The 25,035-nt window shown below is 42.5% G+C and overlaps 3 protein-coding genes across 3 annotated transcripts; 2 read left to right on the top strand and 1 right to left on the bottom strand.

Moving 5' to 3' along the window:
• Positions 1-324: 324 nt before the first annotated feature.
• On the top strand, positions 325-17,524 carry naf1 (nuclear assembly factor 1 homolog). Its single transcript, XM_080412301.1, has 11 exons — positions 325-453; positions 2,362-2,536; positions 3,126-3,325; positions 4,222-4,533; positions 5,078-5,216; positions 8,616-8,709; positions 9,194-9,276; positions 10,548-10,708; positions 10,853-10,904; positions 12,316-12,406; positions 13,984-17,524. Exons 1-11 carry the CDS (start codon positions 374-376, stop codon positions 14,451-14,453), a joined length of 1,857 nt encoding a protein of 618 aa, XP_080268427.1. The 5' UTR covers positions 325-373; the 3' UTR covers positions 14,454-17,524.
• LOC308073335 (WD repeat, SAM and U-box domain-containing protein 1-like) lies at positions 6,569-7,966 on the bottom strand (the record flags this gene model as incomplete). The annotated part of the gene is made up of 1 exon (XM_080412210.1): positions 6,569-7,966. One exon carries the CDS (start codon positions 7,964-7,966, stop codon positions 6,569-6,571), a length of 1,398 nt encoding a protein of 465 aa, XP_080268336.1.
• A 1,961-nt stretch (positions 17,525-19,485) lies between the features above and the next one.
• Positions 19,486-24,119, top strand: LOC308073324 (uncharacterized protein; the record flags this gene model as incomplete). The annotated part of the gene is made up of 6 exons (XM_080412199.1): positions 19,486-19,675; positions 20,864-20,965; positions 21,105-21,299; positions 21,398-21,540; positions 21,759-21,862; positions 22,552-24,119. 6 exons carry the CDS (start codon positions 19,486-19,488, stop codon positions 22,694-22,696), a joined length of 879 nt encoding a protein of 292 aa, XP_080268325.1. The 3' UTR covers positions 22,697-24,119.
• Between the last annotated feature and the right edge of the window lie 916 nt (positions 24,120-25,035).

Genomic DNA, 25,035 nt, shown 5'->3' with positions numbered 1-25,035 from the left:
AGCTTGCAGATCTTCTATTTTCAAAAGATGTTTTGAACTTGTGAAACGGGACATTCCGCATAATAAGTACTTTAAGTACATATTGATACCAATACTTTTGTACTTTTACTCAAGTAAATTGTGAATTCCGGGACGTTTGTTTTCATAGACCTCGTTGCTTATTTCTCTCGCAAAATCTGGCAACACTGAGTATTGCGCATGCGTAGGAAAGATTGGTGATGCGAGGTTAGTTTTCATAGACTGGTTGCTTATTTTTTTTTGTAAAATCTGGCAACACTGTTGAGTAATGCGCATGAGCGCAGCGTGCCATGTGTGCGTCAACCAGGAAAAACAATCCCCACGTGTTGGTGTTGAGCTGAATGCATGTCGGTTTATGTTGTGTGAGGAGAGAACATCTGATCAGCACCAGACCATCTTATTGAACATAAACCCACCCAGGACAGGACAGGACAGGTATGTAAACTAACTAACTCTGTAGTTGTTGTGGGTTAAAAAGCGTCAGTCAGATGATCAGACTCAGATCACAACCTGATCAACGTGATTCACTTGATTAGCATTAGCATGTTAGCTGCCTTGGAAAATACAGCGATTATCACGTTCTAACGTTACCGTTCAATGTTATCCTTGGATCAAGACTGTAGATGTATTTGATCCAGACTGAATTTTACTTTCCTATCATAGATATATCTGCAAATGTCAACATTGATCAAATACATATGATAATCTTGATTCAAGGCTAATCTGTGTTGTGTTGTTTTGTGTTGTACCACCACAATTTAGCTTCTTTTGAGAGGGGGAATTCGTCTTTTGTAAAAACCTTACGTTAAACCTCTTTAAGCCCTCTTTACGTGAGCATTGAGGGAAATAGAATATAAATAGACTTCGTTAGAATAGTCTTCTTTATTTGCCATGTGCATGAATGCACAGGAAATGTTGGAGCTCAGCTAGCCATGGTTCACATGACGCTTGTATGACAGTCATGTTTCAGGGCTAGAGCTCAGCTCGCCTCAGGGACAGCATTTAAAAAGACAGAAAAAACATACATCTGACAGTCCTACATACTGTATATCCTGCAATACTCTTTTAAAAGACAAATCAAATAAGTACTTCATATTCTATCTAAAAACCAGTGCAATTCATCAAGGAAATCTCTTCCTGGCACTCTTATTTACTGGAACACGGCTCAAAGTGTGGGGTCTAGGGACCCCCAGCTCCAGGAGTCCTTTCCGGGGGTTCTGCGCGGGAATACAAGAAGACTCACTCCAAAACCAACTCACCCCAACTCAAAAAGGAAAACTCACCCCGGAGCTAGGAACACTCACCCCGGGGGGTGGGTAAAATCACCCCAGGACCTGAGAAAACTCACTCCGGAACACTCACCCCAGGGGTAGGAAAACTCACCCCGGGGGTAGGAAAACTCACCCCGGGGGAGACGCACTGTGATTGGCCAGTAGTCACTTTGAGTGGCAGTTGGGGCAAACGCAGTCAGTGGGGCAAACGCAGTGAGTGGGGCAAACGCAGTCCCCACCAAAAATATTTACTATTCTGTCCCTATCGGTACATAACTCGGACGGCGCTGATTCGACTAGCAGACCATCGGCTGGTCGTTGCGGGCACTCGCGCCTGGAGGCGCTCGGGCGCAACTCCTCAGCCTCAAGGTCTGCTGAGTCGGCGCGCCTCCGTCATGGTCCAAAACTATACTTTATCTGCGATAAGTTTTACCCCAAGCATTCTGTGAAAATGGAAAGCTCACAAAGTTAAAAACCATTGGGGTGAGTTTTCCGGAGTGAGTTTTCTCAGGTCCTGGGGTGAGTTTTCCTACCCCCGAAAATCTTGGGGGTGAGTTTTCCTACCCTGTGGGGTGAGTTTTCCGGAGTGAGTTTTCCTAGCAATGGGGTGAGTTGGTTTTGGAGTGAGTCTTCTTGATACCCTGCGCGGTCACCCCAGCATGAGCTAACAGTTTAATTTCACTATTACTTCATGGTCATCTAAAAGTTAGAAAATACTTGCTTTCCTAATAATTTAACCAATGAGAAAAATGTTTAAGAATGTCAATTCCATTCATTGGGTTCACTGTCTCTCCATCTACAGTTGTAGAATTCTGTACAAAATATAATCTTAACACAAGTCTTCTCCAATGTGGTGGGGGGGCGTACGAACCAAATGGACCGTAAGGGTTTGAGAGGTGACCGGAACGCTCGCCCCAAAACACACTCGCCCCCATTTATTTTGCGGAACGCTCGCCCCCAGCGGTTCTTGTTTTGCATTCTTTTTTACTGAGGTTAAGGTTTAGGCATAGTTTTCCTGAGGTCGTGTGTGTGTGTGTGTGTGTGTGTGTGCGTGCGTGCGCGCGCGCGCCAGGTCGGGTGTGATGGCCTGTATACCGGTGGAAGAGAATGGACTGACGTCCTCCACAGTGGGGGAGGAGGAGGCCATGGAGGTTACGGTGACGGCCCAGCTGGAGAGCCTGAACGTGGTCACCTCTGGGGAGACCGAAGCCCTCCTCTCAGACCCTACTACCACCACACCGCCAGAGGTAGGACTGACTGTCACAGTTATTACATAATGGCCTGGTTATAATTATTTCAGCTGACCGTAATTCTTCTTTGCATACCCGTTAGAATAATTTCCATTTATTTGTATAAAAAAGCTGGATGAAATGTCATATTTCCATCAACATTTCCATGTTGTCGTCCACGCTATTTTAACCACTTTTAACATGGCATCCCTGTTTTGGGCATTTTCAAGAATCTTCAAAAATAGCAAAAAGAAAATTGCTGATTTACAAGCTCACAAAGCACTGCAATGTAATGCTTTTTGTGTGTAGATTGTATTTAAAAAATTTTTTTGAAAGTATACAATTAAAGGATATTACCTGTATTGGTTATAGCACATTATTTATTTTGAATATTCGTACCAGTCATTGTCAATCATTTCTCAGTAATAGGCCTTTTTAAGTTGTCATACCTGCCCCGTGCTTTGTTAGTTTACAAGGCCTAAAAGGCAAACAGACCACAATGTATTTTTAAATGTATGTTCATTGCCAAAAAACACAATTAATAAATAAACCACAATTGTTTGTAGGGCACTTAATTGTCAACTAAAAATTTCAATGATTGTCACAGCTCTACCCTGAGGTACAGCCGATCCCCGGGCGTTACACCCCCCCCGCCACTGTGAGGGACGGCGAGCCCCCCGCGGAGAGCGTTGGCGAGGCAGAGAGCGTGTGTGTCACTGGAGGGAGCGTCGGCAGCGTCAGTGTGTCAGACGCTGTCTGTGGGTCAGAGGACAGAGAAGATGGCAGCAACACAGAGGATTCAGAGAGGTACGCACGCATTTGTGCACACACACACACACACACACACACACACACACACACGTACATACTACATACGCACTAGATCTGGTCAATTAACCGGACATGTATAAAAACTGACATTTAGAACCAATCTTAGACTTAATCTTGCTCATGTACGTAGGTTAATCGTATGTATTTATTTATTCATGTTTTATACCTGCAACAAACAGTTGCAGGTATATATTCCACTACCAAATGTACCTCTGATTGATGAATTGAATACTTTATTAACAGTTTGCAAAACAACAATGCTAAAAGGAGAACACTATTTTCATTATGGTCCTATGTATTTAATTCATCAAGTGACCTGTGCTCATCCTATTATGAGTGCCTTTACATTGCCTGTATCTACCTCTGCTTCTACTTCTGCTGTGTTATCTTCTGCTCTGGGCTACAACATGCATGAATGTTATGATAATTATAACCCTTTGAGATCAAAGAGAGAGAATGAAACATTTCCCTGGGACCCACTTGAATGACCACCCCAAAATGACTTTTTTTCTATCGATTACTCACGCCATGGAGACTTGAATTCATGGATATTTTAGTTTTTGTCGCATTCCTAAGCCAATAATTTGATGACGAGCCATGGGTTCCGGTAGGAGACACAAAGGAGACTAAAAAATAAAAATATCCATGAATTCAAGTGTCCATGGCGTGAGTAATCTATACAAAAAAATGTTTTGGGGGTGAACTATCCCTTTTTTTTAAACAGTTCAGCATCACTGCATTTCAGCTGAATAGTTAAATGAGCTGATATCTAGTGTGCTATATATTTCTTCCTGAGATGGTTGACGGACAGAAGCTCTTGTTTTGGTTCATCAATACGTTCAATTAACTGTTGCATCCCTCGTTTTATGAAGGATGGAGGTTACCGTGACGGCACAGCTGGAGAGCCTTAACGTCGTCACCCCTGGGGAGACAACAACAACCCTCCCATGCAACAGTACTACCACCACTACACCCCCAGAGGGACAGCCCACCCCCGGGTCCATACCCCCCACCGCCACTGTGACGGACGGCGAGCCCGCCACGGTGAGGCAAATCATCAAGTGCGAGGCAGAGAGCGTGATGTGTGTCGCTGAAGGGAGTGTTTGCAGCGTCGGTGTGACAGACGCCGTCTGTGTGTCGAAGGTCAGAGCGGATGGCAGCAACACATCAGAGGATTCAGACAGGTAATCAAACCTACACATATGCTGGCGTGGCCTGGAATCGTACCTGGGGCAACCAGGGCCTCTGGCTCCCTAGGCGGGCTCACTAACCACTCAGCTATGGCCGCCCGTACACTTAAACACTCTTAAAAACCCTAGAATTACAACCTGTAAAGAACATACTTGATACAGTCTTTTTTTTCACTCTCTAAATCTCTTTGCCAAAAATAGCCGATCTACAAGCTCACAACGCATCGCATTCACCCCAGACTATGAATGCAGGGGTTCAAGTGTTTAACAAAAGTGGCATTTTAAGAGTTTCAAGCATATTTTGATGATCGTGATAATATCATAAATCGCAATTAATTTGGTCACAATAATCGTGAAATGTTCCTATCGTCCCATCCCTAGACAGGAGGAGTGGAATGCTACAGTATATGACGTGTGCTTAAAACTGATAAGTTGAGTTGTGTTCCAGGATCACAGGCTCTTTCTCTCCTCTCCAGCGATAGTTCCTCCTCTTCTCCTAATCGCTCTTTCTCTCCCTTTTCTCTCTTCTCCTCTCCAGCGATAGCTCCTCTTCCTCCTCCTCCTCCTCCTCACCCCCCCCTCGCCACCGTGCTGTGTTAGGAGGAGAGGACGATGAAGACGATGAAGGTTTCAGCCAACCGCCCCCCATCAAGACACAGGATGAAGTGTTGCTGGAGGTCAGACTCTTTATTATAATATTAAAAGGCAACTGCCAGCATGTTTCAACCTCGGGACAGCTCCCCGGACCGTCTGTTTGTTTTTAAACATTGTTTTACTTTTAGTCCTGTGAGAATCTTCAGCATAATAATGCTCCATGAATGATGAATGAATTGTCCAGCAAATGTAATAATGCTCTCTAGAGTTGGGTTGTGGCAAAACGTTCTGACAATACCGGATTTCACCACTTGGTGTCGCACTTGACTCAGGAATATAATGAGAGCCCATGAATGAGTGTAGGAACCACAATCAGTCACCCGGCATGTTTATCACAAATTCATTGTAACCTTTCTTAAGTTTAACATAACCATAATACATCAAATTGATTGGCCAAAGTGCAACTTGAGAAAATATCAAAATGATGTATGAAAAAATAGGCCTCTGTAAATGACAAAATATTGCACAAATAAATAGACATTTGGCCTAATGCAACTTGAATTTTTTCATGAAGGGGTTGCGTAGAGACATACAGAAAAATAAAATCAGCAATAAAGACATGCATACAATTTCCATCATACAAGACCAGTGGTTCTCAGAGTGTGGTGTCCCCAGGGGAGTTACGGGGTCTGTAAAAAATGGAACCAAATGGACCCATTTGTACATTCTCCTGAGTTAGGATTTTATAGTGTGAATCGGGGGCCTAGAGGTTGAAAATGTGTATCAAATGGGTGTCCGTGGCCTAATGCATATCGTCTCTGTCGGGTGGAAGCCTCATATGTCCAAAACTGTTAACTTTTCAGGATTCTAATTCAAAAATGGCAAAAGTAGCAGATCTACAAGCTCAAAACGCGGCGCGAAGCGCCACGTTTTGAGCTTGTAGATCTGCTACTTTTGATGCTTTTGTGTAATGCTGTAGTATGATCAAGTAGGGCGTTCATTTAACACGAAAAAAAAAACATGAAAAGTTAGAATATGGAGATAAGAGGTTTCTGCCCGACAGCAACGATATAGTAAAAGTGGGGTTCCTTGAAAGTAAATGCTTTGAGAACCACTGTACTAGACCATTGGTTCTCAAAGTGTGGGGGGGGGGGTTACAATTAGTCACAATAATTTACAATTAGGTTACAATTAGTCACAATCATTTTAACCACTTTAACCATATTTTATACTTTTGGCTATTCAAAAATAGCAGAGCTACAAGCTTGTAGATCTGCTATTTTTGAAAAAATCCCTGGCACTTTTTGAGATGGGGGGGGGGGGGGGGGGGTGGGGTCCGCAGCCAAATGCGTATAACTTTGGGGGTCCTTGACATGAAACTAAATGAGAAAAAAAAAGAAAACGTGTAAATAGTGGCTAGATAGCGTTTGGAAAGCTAGTGGCTGGTCCTCCAGTGTGCGATGGCCATCTTCAGGCTGCGGTTCGGGGTGAGCGAGGTGCTCAGCAGAGGGAGGTTGGTCATGGGGCTGGTGCGGCTCTTGGTGGCAATCCAGCTCTCGATGGCTTCTCTCTCGTACGAATAGCCGTCGGCGGCCATGACCGGTTCCCTCATGAGCTCTCTGGTGACGGGACACAGGAACTCGTCGGGGACGTCGTCTGGCGACGATGACGACGACGCACCTTTCAACTCCTCCACCTTCATCAGGACCTTGCTGCGTCGCCCTGCCGACTCTACCCGCAGCTCCGAGACCAGCGTGTCATCCACCAGCTCTTCCAGGCCCTCCTCTGCCAGCCAGTGTCCCGATGAAGTTCTCCCTTCGCTCAAGACGAGTGACCCTTCCTCGGGCGATGATGACGACTCCCCTTCGCAGTGGCCACCGCGGCCTTCCTCTACTAACCTCCAGATTTTCACGGTTTTGTCCATGGAGCCGGTAGCGATCATCAGCGGCGACAACGTGGGAGAGAAAGCGCACGCCGTCACGTACCGTCCGTGTTCGTTCAGCGTGTGAAGCGCCACAGTGTTGTCGGCGTCGTAAATCGTCACGGTCTTATCCACAGAGGCGGACGCGAGCAGACGTCCGTCCGAGGAGAAGGCGCAGGAGAGGACGGGAGCCGACTGGCCGGTTAGAGTATGCAGGAGCGTCATCTCACAGCCCCCCGTGACCGTTATATCTATGGTCCAGGTCTTCAGGTTGCTGTCCTGCCCACAGGACGCTAGAAGAAACTGCACCGCTTGACCGCCGCTGAAGACCCTGGGAGCGAACGCGCAGCAGGCAACACCCAGATCATGGGCGTTCTTCTCGGCATGCAGCTGGTTCACGTCAAGGTCCCACAGGCGGAGGTCCCCGTGGGCGGACCCGGTCATGAACAGCTGTCCACAGGGACTGAAGGAACATGCTGTCATCGTAGCGCCGTTTGCCACCGCCTCCGCAGTCCTGAGCAGACTTTTAGTTGTGAAATCCCATAAAGCCAAGGAACCGTCGGACGCACCGGAGACCAGGTGCGCGGAGTCGGGCGACAACGCGCAGATCCTCACGGGGCTGCGTCCGGGGTGCTCCAGGACGTGTTCTCTCTTCCCCGTTGCCGTCGACCAGACGGCCACCGTCGCGTCCGTCGAGCACGAGGCGAGGAATCGACCGCAAGCGCTGAAGCAGCAGCAGTGAACGCCGTAGCCGTGCCCCGACAGCGGCGAGTAGGGCAGTTCCGAGAAGTCGTCGGTGTTGTAAACTCTGAGGGTTTTGTCTGCGGAGCAGGTGGCCAGCAGCGCTGCAGAGAACGTGCACCAGTTGACATCATCGCTGTGGTCTTTCAGAGTGCATATCAGAGAGACCATTTGGAACGGCCGTCCCTTTATAACCGTCATTTCTCTCTTGTCTTCCGTCCACTTTTTACTCAACGTATTCCGCTGTCAAAAAGCTGACCGTGACGTCACAACGTGTCATCATCATATGTCATCTATCATAATATGTCATCTATGACATATCTTTGACGTATGACCCCAAATGTGGGCAGGGTTTCAGAGGGATCACAGCCCCATTTACCTCGATTTTAAAATTGAAAGTATAAAATGTATGTGTTTGCCACTAGGCACTGATTGATTGGTCCAGCACCAAACCACACACACACACACACACACACACACACACACACACACACACACACACACACACACACACACACACACACACACACACACACACACACACACACACACACACACGATAGGCAACAAGAAGTAAGGGAGTGAGGTGGAGTTGTAGATGTTAGCTTGTAGTTCGGCTATGATGGAGTATGAATCAGGCTTCAGAGCTCATCACCAGTGTTGGAATGGATCCAGTGAACCAAACGCAGTGGATAGGCGTGAGCGTGTTTGTTATTTATTAGCTGTGTATTTACAGTACATATAAAGTAAAGTGTCATGGAGTGTGTCTGTCATTCTGTCTGTTTATATATTCATTTATATTTCATTTTGTGTGTTTTAGGAGCTTCCGGCCGTGGAGGATGTGTGTGTGTCGTTACCCGATGACGCAGAGATCCAAGCAATAGGAACAGTCTCCAGTATCATACAGACACTTGGTTAGTGTATACATACACAAACACACGCCAACAAAGTGCACACATACACGCAGGGACATCGAAACACAGTAGCATGCATATTGAAATAGATACAAATACATAGATACGTACAAATAGAAATACATAGGCCTACATGCAAACATTCAAACGTTTAACAAGGGCTTGGTTATTGGACAAGTTTCCAGAGTAGGTTCAAGGTTTTAGTAAGGATAGAAAGGGCAGTGGGTTTTTAGAATAGTGTAAATGTAATTTGTCGCGTCTGAAATAATTATGAGATTTATTTGTTATTTGTTATTATTTGTGTATGAGGACCACAATGGAAATAAGTCTGTCTTTAGCACTGTTACCACTGGGACAGTTGAGTTCAGTGTAGCAAGCAGAACAGGTGACGCTCAGCCCTACATGTCAGGCAGTGAGTGCAGTACATTCTCCTTTTGATGGAACAACTGAATCGTGTCTCTCTCGTCTGTCCCCGTCCCTCCAGTCATCGTCCAGTCCCTGAAAGACACGCCCCCGCTGTCAGAGGACAGCATGATCTTCAACTCTGAGAGACAGGCCGTGGGGAAGGTACAGTACACGTGTTTCAGACTGATCCGAGGTTCTTGGTGCAATCGTGATCCTAGTTTACCCAGGCACTACACTGTCTCTCGTGCATTTGATGTATGTGTTTACCTTGCTTATTGTAAGTCACTCTGGTTGAGAGCATCTGCTTAAATGCCTAATTTGTAAATCTGAAGGAATCTCTCATGTCTTCTCAGACTTCATTTCTGTATCTTAACTGCTCTGCTTCCTTTGTTTTTCCTCCTTTTATATTCACGTCTCCTTGTTCTCTCCACCCTCCCCTGGTCTTACTCCACCTCATACCACAGCGTCACACAAAAGCATCAAAAGTAGCAGATCTGCAAGCTCGAAAGCGATGCGGTTTTAAGCTTGTAGATCTGCTTGAATTTGAATCCTGTAAAGTAACAGTTTTGGACATATGCGGTTTCCACCCGACAGAGACGATGTGCTAATTGTCATTATGCTTTGAGTGAAAGAGTACAGAATACCCACTAGGGGCGGAAATGGGTAGGTACCTGACGATTCAATTCGATTCCGAGGGCTACGATTCAATTAACTCATTCACTGCCACAATTATTGCTGGCCGCGTTTGCCCACTGCCAGAGATTTTTCATCGAAAAAAAAAAGTTAACAAGGAAGTGGATGGGAGTCTAGATCTTCGACAAATCATATCTCCTTGGTCTTTGGGTCAAATTTGAAAAAAAAAATTAAAGTCAGTGGCAGGATTGGTAAACGGGAATAATTACGTCAATTACGTCAGTGGCAGTGAATGAGTTAAATTGCGATTATTGCGATATTGCGCAATTAATTTACTTCCATTATCTTTTATTGATAATAAAAACTAATGGAAGAGATGTGTCACTGTGAGCTGGAAGGTTATATTTGGAAACAGAAAACCAACAAGAAAATAAGTAATTTTTGGTAAAATAATACTGACTTGTAACAAAAGCTTCCCCATAGTCTGTTAACCAACCAAAATATGGCTGCTGCTCTGTGCAATTAGCGATATGATTTTTTAAATAATCGTTTTTTTAATTTTGATAATCGATTCATAATCGTCCATATCCGAATCGCGATTAATTGCTGAATCGATTATATTTTCCACCCCTAATACCCACCAATCGTGCTTATAAGTCCTGTCAACAGGGAGAACAAATTGATCAGATGGATTTGTCTCCAAATGATTCAGTTTTTAATCTAAACTGTTGTGTGTCAGGTGTTTGAGGTGTTTGGTCCGGTGTCTAAACGGTTGTGTGTGTGTGTGTGTTGTTTGCCAGGTGTTTGAGACGTTCGGTCCGGTGTTGAGTCCCTTCTACGTGATGCGTTTCAACACCATGGAGCAGATCAGTAACAAAGGACTGACCATGGGACAGAGCCTCTATTACGCACCTTCTATCAAGGAATACACGGGATACATTCTGACTCAGCAGCTGAGACAGTAAGCTCACACACACACATTTCTGACTAATACATTATTCAATCAATCAGAAAGACTTGAATGAGCTGTTGGGTTAGACATGAACTATCCATCCTGTTCACAGTTGGTTTGTCTTCAGTGACATTGAAAAGTGATTTGTTTCAGGTGGAAAGGCTCTGATGCATCCTGGAAGAACGACCAAGAACCACCACCAGAGGTACACACACACACACACACACACACACACACACACACACACACACACACACACACACACACACACACACACACACACACACACACACACACACACACACACACACACACGTATTTGCTCAAAACATGTATTTGCACAATGTAAAGTGTTGATTTCTGTTTGTTTGTTGTAGTTTGATAATTAATGTTTGTGTCCTCCACAATTAATGTTGGCGCCTCCGTTCCACATCCTCCCATTCAACACACACGAAATGGAAAAAAATACTAAAATAAATACTACCACATTTTTGGGGGGGAAATTCTACAAATAAGTCAGATATAGGAGGTTGTTCATTTCATAAATCCATCAATCAGAGGGTTCGTATTCAGCCCCCAATGAGCCCCTTTGCGTTCGTTGTTGAAAACTGCTACCAGCCGTTTCGTGGCATCCCATTTTCTATTATATCCTCAGAATTATTTATTTCCAGAACTCAAATCAGGGTTTTCATTCCCCCAACACATGCAAGTCCACACAGACACCTGAGAAATGGAGGACATTCTATGTGGAACCATGTGTCCTATTATTCTGTAGCATTCTCCTGTATGGGGGGGGCGACCCCTGCTTTCCCACCGGATCGTAGTAACTTCAACTTGGTGACGCCCCTAGTCACTGCGTCAGGCTACTTATGACCGAATGACTTTTTTTTGGTGTACTCTCTTGGTGTTTTGTTATATGTGGGGATTATATGGCGCATGTATCTGTTATGAAAGAGAAATTGTATCATGAGTAAAACGGCTAGTCCTTGGGCCAGAACAGATATTATTGGTATCATTTGAGTGTGCAAAACCTTACCTATACTAAATTGTTTATACTACAAACAACATAAACTTTATAGGGGCATTATAAGTAAATTAATAGATGATAGCCTTTCCATAGGAGTAGTTTTTTTTGGGGGGGGGGGGCATTTTGTTATTTTTCTATATTTGCAGATTTGAATTATTTCCAAAAAGAACACAAACAGCCAGTAGAAGTTATTGTAATGTTGAACCAAAGGCAACTTACCAAATTATAAAGGTTTGTTGTAGTAAAGGCAGTGTGTTTGAATCTGCATACACATGTTGTTGTTTTGATATTAAATAAAAGCTGTTAAACCGTACAGGGAAGCTCGCGCACCCCCCCCCTCCCCACCCGCCCCAAGCCCGGTGGCAACATTGGGTGCGTGTATGGGGGTGTTTAAACTCAGCACACTTGATGGTAAAGATGTATTGTGTGAAGTGGCTACAAGGTCCATCTATGGTGTCACTGTATCCAAAAAGCCTGAGATGGGAGCGTATGATTTCGGGGGTGAGGGGACATATGCTGAGAATGTGGTGGATGATATAATGTAATATAATCTGTGTGCGTGTCTATCTCTCTTTCTCTCTCTCTCCAGGCTGTGGATTACAGCGATGATGAATTGGAGCAGGAAGCAAAGAGGAAGAAGAGACAGAGTGCTAAGAAGAAGAGAGAAATTGGCAGCACAGGTAGGCCTTCCAACACAATATAAAAACACAGGTATAGACAGGGAAGGCCATTGTGAATGAATTAAAAACCAGACGGGAACCGGGCACTCTGGTGGCACAGGGGAATTTGGCTTCTGGGCTCCTTGAGTGCATTACAAATGGACCCTTAACTGCTCTGTATAACTCTGACCCTCTACCTGTTTTAAAGTCGTAATCCGTAACTGGAATGTCCTACCTGGGATTTGAACGCAGGTTCCCTTCGTGCGCTTCACAATTTATACTGCTGAGCTAAGAAATACACACAGCCTGTTTGACCTTCATGCAATACTGCAAGGTGTCTTCCCCAACCACATGATATACATTTTTCAATAGAAATGTTTAAAGCAGGTATACCAACTCCAACCATTGCAGTTGTGCAATCCTTCAAGACCACATTCAAAACCCACCTCTTCTTCAATATGGCTTTCCCCAGCTAACTGCACACCCCCCAGTTCTACTTTTCCACTGTTTTTATTGATTTTATTCCATAGTCTTATAGTCTTTGTTTTGTGTTTTTTCCTAACAAAGCAGATTTTCTTTTTGTTGTTTTCTCCTCCTCATGTAAAGCATCTTTGGGTACTTGGGTAGAAAAACGCTATACATTTTAGATTTATTATAGATTATTATTATTATTATTATTAACCCATTGATTGATTGATGTACTTTATTTAGTAAGACATGAGAATAACAGTACATGGAAGTACAAAGTCACAATACAAGGTCTACTAAACTGGAAGACTCGTAAAGCCCTAAGCTGGTTTAAATTGAGATCCCCGTGCACACAAATCATTACATTACAGTCATTTAGCAGACGCTTTTATCCAAAGCGACTTACAATAAGTGTATTCAACATCAATCATGATGACATATAAGAGACAGACAGATATACACACTACTATACAGAACGTCATACAATCAGCTTACAGGTTACTGGTATGAAAACCGGGAAAGCATGTCATTTTAGATTTTTGCGTTGGCTATTAAAAAATAGCAGATCTACAAGCTCACAGCTCGTCACTTTGTGCCGCGCTGCGAGCTTGTACATCTGCTATTTTAGAAAATATTAGAAAAATCTTTTTAAACACAAATCTTCTCTACTGGGAGTCCCTGGCACAGAACATTTTCAGATGGTTGTCTGCGGCCAAATATACTGTATATCAATTTGTGGGTTCTTGGCACGAAAACGTTTGAGAACTACTGATTTAGAAGGCATTTGTAGAATCTCATTCAATCTGGGAATGCATCTACAAATGTCTTCTGAAAACCGTATGTTGCTATATCAGTGGTGCTCAAATTTTTTCATGTCAAGGACCCCCAAAATGTGTTTGGCCGTGAACCCCCATCTCAAAATATTTAGTTACAAATGTTCGCTTAAAAAAAATATATATTAACTTTTTCAAAAATAGCAGATCTACAAGCTGAATGCAGCGCTATGAGCTTGTATATCTGCTTTTTTAGAATAGCCTAAGTGTAAAATAATGGTTAAAGTGGTTAAAATCTCTAAAATGACAGATGGTTTCCCTGTCTTAATGAGTTAATGTCCTTCCCTTTCCTTCCAGGTAACCCGGCCCAGGCCCAGACTACCCACAATGCCTCACACCACCACCAGCAGCACCACCAGCACCACCAGCAGCAGCAGCAGCAGCAGCAGGATACCAACAGGACGCCGTTCTCACCCAGACAGGGGAGAGCGCCGCCCTTCAGGCACCAGAACGCCAGACACCCCCACCACCCAGCGTTCCCCCGCTCTCACACCCCCCACAGACACCCCCACGGGCACGGGCCCCCCGTCTACCTCCCCCCTCCCTGCCCTTACCCCCCTCCCCCTCCTCCTCCTCCTCCTCCTCCTCATCATCATAACCAGCATCTACCTTTCCATCCTCAGTCATTCCCTCACTACCCTCCGCCCTTCTATCATCCCTCCTTCTCCTCTCCCCCCTGGCCCCAGCACAACATGCCTCCTCCTCACATCCCCTTCTCTCATCTCCCTCCTCCTCCTCCCCCGCCACCTCCCCCTCCCCCACAGTGACAGCAACACATTCAACATAGATACTGTATGTACGCTAGTGGTGGGAAAAAAACGTTCATTCCAGTGAACGAACCATTTCGTTCATGTTCGCAGCAATGATCCGTTCAAATCATTTGTTCAAATGATTTGTTCAAATGATTCGTTCATGTCTAGTGAAAAACAACTCAACCGCACCGCTGTCTGTCTGTCGCGGTAATAGCCCGTCCTCCCGTCCTGTGTACGGGGGGAGGGGACGGGGGGCATGAACGAAAGCGTCAACGCAACAGTTTCAGGAAGTGAACGGGTTTGTTCACGTTCACGGCAATGAGGTAGTTATTTTTGAACGAATCGATCATGAACGACCCATCACTAAGCACGCATGTGGCTCTTTTCCACTATGAAGGGTAACACAGAACCTTCTCATAACCTGAAACTTCACAGAACCTGTGAAGTTCTGTGAAGTCTTGTGTTAGTTTTTTTTTGTTTCCATTATAATCACAGCCACCCCTGAAGTCGTCCTTAAAAAATAACTCACAAAAAAAGAAAAGAAAATGGCTGATCTACAAGCTGCGAAGCGTTTTTGTTTGTTTTTTTGTTTTACTTTTGGGCAACAAAAAAAATGAACTCAGGGTTACTTACCGCGCTCTTAGCAGAGCCCAAACTAGGTTCTGAGAACCTTATCTGAAGCTGAGGTGAAATATGTTGCACGGCACGGTTCACTGAAGTTCTTTTAGTTGAAAGCAGCCATTAGATTGGAGCTGTGCATCAATGCGGGCGTCACATTGGCCCCGGTCAATGCTGCGCCTCCTATTGCATGTACTGTATGTGTATGTTGAAGCAGGAGATCTCTCCTCAATGAAAATCATCACAATGCTGAGTTCTCGGACGATTTTTCAAGCGGTTTTGTTTGTTACTGTACAACTATCAGACATGTAGTTATGTTATGATACAGGATACGGTGTTATATAAACTTTTTTGGGGTTTGATACATAAATGCCCAAAATAGGGCCACCAGTTTTACATTTGTGAAACTATAATTTACTCCCACACACACTTTAAGTTTAAAATAATTTCTTAATCTATCAACGTTTTATCTGGAGAGGAAATGTGTTGACAAAGGTCGGAGAACTGACCTTGGCCTCATTAAAACGCTGAGTTGTCAACTAAGTGTGAGTGTACTAAGCAGGTACCAGAGTGCATTTAAGTTGTTATAGTTCTTTTTTTGTTTAAAAATGTTTTAATTTCAGTTTCCAATTGGCTACTAATAGTGTGTGAAGTCTCTCTGAACGTATGCCCGAGGTATTGTGGTCAACAGCGGAGTTACAACAGGTACAGTATGTTAAGATGACAGCTGTCCTTATGAAGCATAACAGCCTTTTGAACACATTTTATTTTGTTATTATATAGGTTGAACAGTAGTATCCAGTGCTAAGCAATCACTGATTTAGTTTGTACATGGGTTGTACACAGGTTATTCAAGCACTCTTGTGGCTGCGACTGAAACACAAAGCATGCAGTGTTGAACAGAATGTATTAACGGTTTAATTATTCCTGTTGACCTGTTCCATCTGGCTTCAACATATGCCCGGTGTGTGGTTTTTGTCTAGTTATTGAGCCAGATTCAAGATTCAATAAGTTTTATTTGTCACTGACTTACACAGGTAGAAGCGAAATGTTGTTTGGATGCTGTGTATACTGCCTATATAATGGGTCCGTGTTATTAACATGGAGAAACATGCACATATCGTTTCTGCCACAAAATGACTGTTCTGCTTGCCACTTCCTCTGGCATTTCTCACATTACACCCATTGAAAGGATGACAAGCAAGAAATGGCTTTTCATGACTAATTTTCAATTATCAAAGCAGTTCGATACAGTTTCAATTCCGAGCTAGATTTGTGTATCAATCTGAATGTCCCATTACCATTTAAGTTTCCTTTAGTTTGTTAAAGTTTCTTTCCTTTTGTGTTTATAGATATCTTACATTGTCTTGTATAGATATAGATGTCTTACATTGACACTTTATTATTAATGTGGCCTTATGCATCTCGGTCTCTGACTCATTCCAGAGAGTTAACTTCATTCCATCTTTTATGAATCCATGTTCCTGATGTGGATGTGTCGGCAACAGTCTGTGGATGTCTAAGTTTGGTTTATTCATATCTGATTGATTGATTGATTGTATTTTGGCAAAAGAAATACAAGTTTCAACACAATATAACTTCAACCCAGGATGAACACAAAGTGTATAATGAAACACTAAAGTGTAATTACAACCCTCTTCGATTTAATTTGGAGAACCACATAGGCTGAATTAGACACAGATAGATGATGAAATGGCAATATGAAATACAATAGAAACCAGCGTTCTTGTGATGGATTTGCTCTTCATTAGGGTTAGGAAAAATATTTTTGTCGGTTAGTGCCGGCTGTACTGCTGCTGCTATGTCAAGCATACAAACCCATCAGTTTTGTTCTCTGTAAACATGAACACTCCCCTTCCTCAAACTAGAGACCTAGCTGTAAGGTGAGATTGACATAATGCTGAGTCATTGTCATCATAGACATAGAGCCACCATTAAGCCTTTTTCCAGCTGGTTTTAACATTTCATATATGTTATTTTTTTTTGTTTTTTATTGTCACATCTCCGAAATGTGGTATTGTAAACTCTGAAGTCTGAACTACACACATCTATGCAGACACACAGATGCATCTGTGATGCTGTATTAACCCATTAAGAGCCGATTCTAAAAAATGCCTTCTAAATCAGTATTAGTTTTTCATGCCCCCACCCACCCCCCTGTTCTAAACCTCTGTTTTAAATCCTAAGAGTTGTCTGGAAAAAAGATGTTGCTATATATATCTTAGTATCTATTAGTATCTATATCTATCTAAAATGACATAGATGCTTTCCCGGATTGAATGGGATAATTATGTTGTTTATGTTTGTGTTAGAACGTTTTGTAACAGCCAGAGCCGAGATGCTGCCTTTACATAAACATCCAGAAAATGGAGTCACGACACTCAATCCGTGAAAAGTCTCTGTATTATGTTATTATGTTTGAACGTTTTGTAAATGACACGATCAATAAATGTTATTTTGGAAGCCATCAGCATTTCTTTTCACACTTCAACTGCATTTAATTCTACTACTTCTAAAGTTAACTAAATAAAGTTCTTCATACATTCTACGTACAAGCCAATGAAACCACCACAGGAGCAGAAGAGTGGTCTATTCATATTCATTTGTATTTTCATCTTTCTTTCTTTCTTTTTTTTTTATTGTACCCCCCCACCCGAAATTATAAATATAAAATAAATAAACCACGATTACCACAACCCTCCACTACCCACCCCTCACTTTAAACACCAAACTAACACTATATTTTTCATGTAACCAACTGCAACAATATAATAATTAGTAGTTCTCTCTTTTGAAAGCTGACCTTTCTGTCTCTGTTCCTCTTCCACACAAACACTTCCTACATGGTGTCCCAACCTTTTCATGTTCGGGTTATATGGGGTCAGTTCAAAATAAACATTGTGGTCATTAAATACAACTTCCATATCTTTGGTTCCTCTTCATATTTCTTCTTTTTTCGTCGCTGACCTAACTGTAAGAATGGCTCCAGGATGGCTCAGTGGTTCTCAACCTGTGGGGGTCCCCACATGATTTTAAGGGGGGTCCCCAGATAACAGTGAAATGACAATTTAAGGACCTTTTTAATACCTAAAAAATAAATAAAGACCATTACTGCATCAAAAGTAGTCAACAAACTATACTAAAATGTTAAAAAACATTGGTCAAATAATTTAAAAAAAAGAGGGAAGAGGTTTGAAAATAGCCGATCCACAAGCTCACAACGAGCTTGTAGATCTGCTATTTTCACAATATTTATGTGTGGAACCGAGTCAAACAACTGAATGCTTCAACTCCAGGAGCATAACTACCGTGACGCAGACAACTGCAGCTAGCACCTGCAAGGCTTGAAGGAAGTCAGAAGGCGAGGATATCGTGGGCTCCCCCGACTGCGCTGAGCTGCAGTACGCAGCTGTTTATAGACAGAAATGCGCAGTTTTGGCTGTATTCTATGTGTTCTATTCTCTCTTTATTATCCTTTCTTTTCTAAAATTAAGGAAACACAGAGAACCGACAATTCTATAAAAGGCCAAATCTCCCAAAATGTTGGCTAATGTTCCTATAACTATTTTATTTGTGACCATGTGTTATGCAAGCACAATGAATAATGAATTGCATTTATGGCGCTTTGCTAAGTACTCAAACTTACTCAAAGCGCTTTACAATGGTTCATTCATTCATACAGGGGGGGGACATTGGGAGGTGGAGTGGCAGTCGACGTCAGCATCCCCAGCATCCAGCATCCCCACATTCACACACCAATGGTGGCAAGCTAGCGCCGACCGAATCATTGGAGGCAACGTAGGGTTCAGTTGCCCTAGGACACTTCGACATGTGGACAGGAGGAGCCGGGATTCGAACCACCGACCCACGGATCATTGGACGACCTGCTCTACCTCCTGAGCCACAGCCGTCCTTCAATAGGTCATGTAAGTTTTGCCTATGGGGGGTGAGGGCCACCCCGCGTCAGGGCCCACCGTTGTACAATTCCAAATGCTTATCAGGGTGAGGGGTCCCGTCACCAGTTCAAATATGATTATTCTGGGGGGTCACGGCCTGTAAAGGTTGAGAACCACTGGCTTAGTTTGAACAACCCATGCATATATGTCGGTTGTAGTTCTCCAAGTGTGAACTTTGAGAACAATAAACTCTTTAGAAACATTTCACTCGTGCAAAGAATGACACTGCTAGTGGTGGCTATTATGACTCCAATATTTAGATTTGTCTTTTTGTGTTTCATATAATTCCTCTTTCTCTGACGCCCGACAGATATGTTGCATTGTGTTCAATCCAACTTCTTCCCTTTTATGCAAATATGAAGAACAGAATTATCCAAGAACAAAAGATACAAATGTTGGATGCTCTATATATACAGCACACACACACAAATACAGTATGATCATCAGCTCGAATGTCTGAGCACGTGTATGACCTTCCCATCTACCCAGACCTGGCAATGGAAGTCAGCCAAGGAGAGAGGGAGGTAGAGATGGAGGAGAGAGGAGAGAGGGTAGTAGACATCTATGTCTCTACAGATGGCCTTGATCCTGGAACACAGCAGCATGTTGTACAGAGGAACACAGCACAAGAGCAGCATGGAGGTAACTCTCGCACGCGCGCGCACACACACACACACACACACACACACACACACACACACACACACACACACACACACACACACACACACACACACACGCATGCAAACTGTTACATTGCTGACTGTGTACCTCATCCCTCATATATAATGTTTCTAAACTCCTCACTTTTTTGTATTATTGTCTCCGCCAGGCCGAAAGGCATGGCGAGAGAGTATGCTTTGCCCCCTGTCCGTCCGTCCGACCGTGTGTCCGTCCGTCCGTCCTGTCTGTGTGTTAGCAGCTAATCTCCGGCACCGTTGGCCCGGTCGCTCCGAAACTTTGCACACACACTCCCTGACACATGGGCCTGTTATAGCGCTGATTTGTGCAAAACCCATTTTTTTTACATTACTCCTACAGATTTTATCCAAACGTCATGCAAATCGGTACACAGTATCTCCATAGTCATGTGATCAACACGAATCTGTCCGATTTCCCATATTCCATCCTTATTGCCTATGATTGGCTTCCAAAATTTGCAGGATTGGTCCGTTTTGAACAAAAAGCCTCAAACTATGCACGCAGCTTGCGATTTCCGTGAATTTTCAAACGCATATTCCCACTAGGCCGAGGAAGAAATGCCACCCTTTTCACATTGGCCTGTTATAGCGCCACCAGCAGGTCTAATTTAGCAAAACACATTTTTGGAACAAAATGCCTCAAATCATGAATGCAGTGTCTGATTGCCGTGAAAGACCTAAGAATAAATGGCACCCTTTTCACATTGGCCAATTATAGCGCCACCAGGAGGCCAGAATAACGTACCTGACCTGGCGGAGACCTGTGCTCCGAGGAGCACTTTTTCTAGTTTATTTTTACATATTTCCAACCATACATACACTCAACACTTTTTAAGCGATGTTGTATTTATTAATGTATCTTCTGTTAATGTGTATTCCTGCATTTGTTTATTTATGTATTGCTTTTATCATTATGCAAAATGAAATGCCTCATTGAGGACATTAATCAGGTTTCTAAGCTTAAAGTGTTTATGTTATTGATCTCAATGAAGCAGACCCTCAAGTTGCCATTTATTTGGATTCTTACAAATAATTTTGTAAGAGCAGTGACACTTTTTTCAAAATGTGAATGTCTTACTTTAGAATAGAACTTCCAAGTAACCTCCTATGTTTGTCTTGTGTTGTTCAGACTCTGGTGAGACAAAGAAGAAACTCTCCAGAGTGGCTGGATTGTTTCTGGTGCTGCTGTGTGTTCTCCTATTGGCTGTCATCATCGGTCTGGTCATGAACAGTGAGTGTCATTCTATAAACAATATCTTTACATTACGTTATATTTGAGTCAGAAATAGTGTTGATGACTGTTGCTTGTTTCACTCTCAGACCAAAGTTGTATGTGAAGCTCATCGATTTGTTGATTCTTCTTCTTGCAGATTTTGAATCAATTAAAGAGAAAAACAACAACCTGGCCAAAGAGCGAGACGAGATACAGTTCAGTTTGGACCAGTTAGTGACCAGCTATAACATCACTGAACAGAAAGAACAGCTACAGTCCAGTTTTGACCAGTTAGTGACCAGGTATGATCGTGTAACTGGAGAGCGAGATGACCTGAAGAGGATTATTTGTGGTGAGTGAAACACCACTGTTTTCTTCATTGTTTTGTCATGTTGTTCATCAGTTGTCATTAATGAACAAATGAAAACAACTTTGTTCTTCTGTTGTTAGAATCACATGGATTACATGGATTTACATTTGGTGGTGGTGTGTGTTATAACATCTCTAATGAGAGGAAAACCTGGAATGAGAGCAGACAAGACTGTGAAGGCAACAACTCAACCCTGATGGTCATAAAGAACAAAGCAAAACAGGTAGGCCTATGATCTGCGTGCGTGCGTGCGTGCGTGCGTGCGTGCGTGCGTGCGTGCGTGCGTGCGTGCGTGCGTGCGTGCGTGCGTGCGTGCGTGCGTGCGTGCGTGCGTGTACATTAGTGAATGCTGTAAGCCTGTAACCATTACACTTTTTGGAGACATAAAGCTATTGTACATGCAGTTTACTTCCGTAACCAGCATCTTTTCTATCCATGCAGGACTTTGTTGTCAGTTTAAAGCAGAAAGTGTGGCTGGGTCTGACTGACAGAGACCGGGAAGGAATCTGGAAGTGGGTAGATGGAACAAACCTGACTACATCAGAGTAAGACCTGTCATCTTCATTTTACCTTCATTCTTCTTTTGTTCATTTCAACAAAGAAATAAAGTACATTACACATAATTCCTCTTTGCTACCTTTTTCTATATGGTTTTAAATAATCCTACAAAATACAAACCTACCACACTGTACCTATAGCTACATTTACCCCACAGGTCTCCCCCCCATATTGCTCTTCAATTATAGTAGTAAGATAAATAGAAGTAGAGAGCAACAAACAGCTTTGACTATTGACTTTTAAAAGCAGAGAGTCAATGCAGCACTCCTCCATTTCACTTGGTCTCTTCAATTATTATGAACGACATATGAATCTATGTTTATATGAAAGTCACTTCATCACATATCAGATTGCTATCAGATTTCTCTACACATATGAGTGGTCCAAAACGATTTCATGTGTTTTTCAACCCGACCACAGATTTGAAGATGGGTGACAAAAACCAATCTGAATTTGGTCACATTTACCAGAAAGTCTAGTTTAGACTATCTGGTCTTTAGACTCAGTCTAAAGGTAGTCTAAGATGTTGTCTATTTCACTATCTAAGTTAGTTAATGTGAATCTATTAATAATATCAAAAATATGATTTGAGGTCATGATTAAAAAACTAAACATTTAGGGTGGGAAACCATCCCAGTAAAGTATTGTAATGACTCAAATGTTCCTATTTCTTCAGGTACTGGCGCCGTAAACAGCCTAATGACAAAGGGGGAGAAGACTGTGCTGTGTTTGTTCCTCAGTCTGCTAAAGCAGCTAGAGCATGGAATGACAAATCATGTGGTGACAACAACAAGTGGATCTGTGAAAGAGTTATCAACTGAAATCATAATTTTCACAATGTATTAGCTTGTGTGTTGGTACAGCTACACGTGTTTCATAAGGAAGTTTGCTTTTGTATGTCTGCCTTGCAGGTCTACCCAATATACACGTAGGGCATTAAATTGCAATTTACATTCATATTTTCATAATTTTGTTGGGAACCTATAGAATACGAATGACATGTAATCTGTTGTATTTTAACACAATGTTTCATGTATATCAGTAAAGTGTGTTGTATTGTATTGTTAAAGTTAAGTTGTCATTCATGTACTAAATGAAACAGTGACAGAGGACAGCAGACAAAGCATGAAATGACAGATCTTACTGTAACATGACAGAGGTATGCTACTGTTCAGTATATCCTCTATTAACAAGCTGCCTTTCTATCATGATGAGACGACTACCACTTACATTTATTCATAGAATTCACTAAATCAATGGTCTGTTTATGAGAGTAGAGAGATTATAAAAACACATTTTTGCAGCTATATGACAAAGATGAAAACACTTGTGACATAATATGCTCTATATCTTTTGAAAAACAAAGATAATACATGTTCTTGTTTAACCTTGTGCTGTGAGCCTTGGGTGTCATTTGTGAGCTTGTATACATTGATTAGGCCATTGGTTCTCAAAATGGAGGAAAATGTGTTAATATGTGTCACAATCGTTTTAACCACTTTAACCATATTTTATATTTTGGCTATTCAAAATAGCAGATGTACAAGCTCATATTCGTGACACGCTATGTAGGAGCTTGTAGATCTGCTATTTTTGAAAAATCGTGAAAAGTTTGCTAATCTTTTGAATATATATATATATATATATATATATATATTTATTTATTTTTAAAGCGAAAGTTTTTAACTCAAATCTTTGCTTCTTCACAAAGCATTTTTGAGATGGGGTCTGCAGCCAAATATGTCATTTTGGGGGTCCTTGACTTTGAAGTTCAAGTTTCAAGTGCTTGAAGTTTGAGAACCACTGCATTAGGCCATGGACCCCAATAACTGATGCGAGAGTAATCTCTCAAGAACAGATTCAGAGTAAAAAACAGCAGAGGGCGCTGTTTTTCCTTTTTATTTGGCGATGGGTTCACAGATTGATGCGAGAGTGCTGATTCCCCCAAAAAACTAATAAATCATGATGAATACAACCCCTCCTTATAATAATAAGCAGACATGGCAACACTGGTCAGGAGAAGTGGGCAGCCACTATAAGTGCCTGGTGACCAGCTCCCTACATACAGTCCTGCCACACACGGGCATAACACACAGATACATCTATGCATATGCAGACACACAGATGCATCTATGATGCTGTGTATATAACTATGTTGTTAATGTTTGTGTTAGAACATTTTGTAACAGCCAGAGCCGAGATGCTGCCTTTACATAAACATCCAGAAAGTTTAGTCACGACACTCGCTCCATAAAAAGAAAATAAATCTCTTTATGTTATTTTGTTTGAAAGTTTTGTAAATGACATTTGTACTGTCTGATAATCAATAAATGTGTTATTTTGGAAGCCGTCAGTAATGTTTCTTTTCACACTTCAACTGCATTTAATTGTACTACTTCTAAAGTGAACGAAATAAAGTTCTTCATACATTCTACGCACAAGCCAATGAAACCACCACAGAAGAGTGGCATATTCATTTTCACTTTCATCTTTTATTTTATTTTACTTTTTCACCCCCCCCCCACCCAAAAAACATATGAATATAAAATAAATAAAGCACGATTACAACCCTTCCAATACCCAGCCCTCACCATAAACACCAAACAAACTATATACCAACTGCAACAATATAATATTTAATAGTTCTCTCTTTTGAAAGCTGACCTTTCATATCACTCCTTCATTGGCCTCTTTGCACTGGCTCCCGGTTAAATACAGAATAGAGTTTAAAGTTCTCCTCCTCACATACAAGGCTCTCAATGGACAGGCACCAGTATATCTCAAATAACTCATCGAGCCCTATAAACCAGCCAGAACACCATTGCGTCCACAGTATGAAAAAATGCTTACAGCTCCAAGAAACCCCAAAAAAATTAGAACAGGAGGCAGAGCATTTAAGTTTCAGGCACCTCAGCTGTGGAACCTTCTCCCAGTCTCAGTCCGTGAAGCAGACACACTCTGTAAATTTAAGACTAGACTAAAAACCTTTCTCTATGATAAAGCCTATAGCCGAAGTGTATAGACTCAGTCACCCTATAGTCATCCTCTCCCCCCCCCTCCCCACCCCCCCCTTTTCCTCTCTCCTCTCGTCCTCTCTTTTCTCGTCCTCCCTTTGGTTGTGTGGGTTTGTGTCCCATTGGTACAATCGTAATTAACCCTG

The sequence above is a fragment of the Gymnoscopelus braueri genome (assembly GCF_963280865.1).
Source record: "Gymnoscopelus braueri genome assembly, chromosome: 2".
Classification (NCBI taxonomy): Eukaryota; Metazoa; Chordata; class Actinopteri; order Myctophiformes; family Myctophidae; genus Gymnoscopelus; species Gymnoscopelus braueri.
This window is presented reverse-complemented; position numbering and strand designations above follow the sequence as displayed.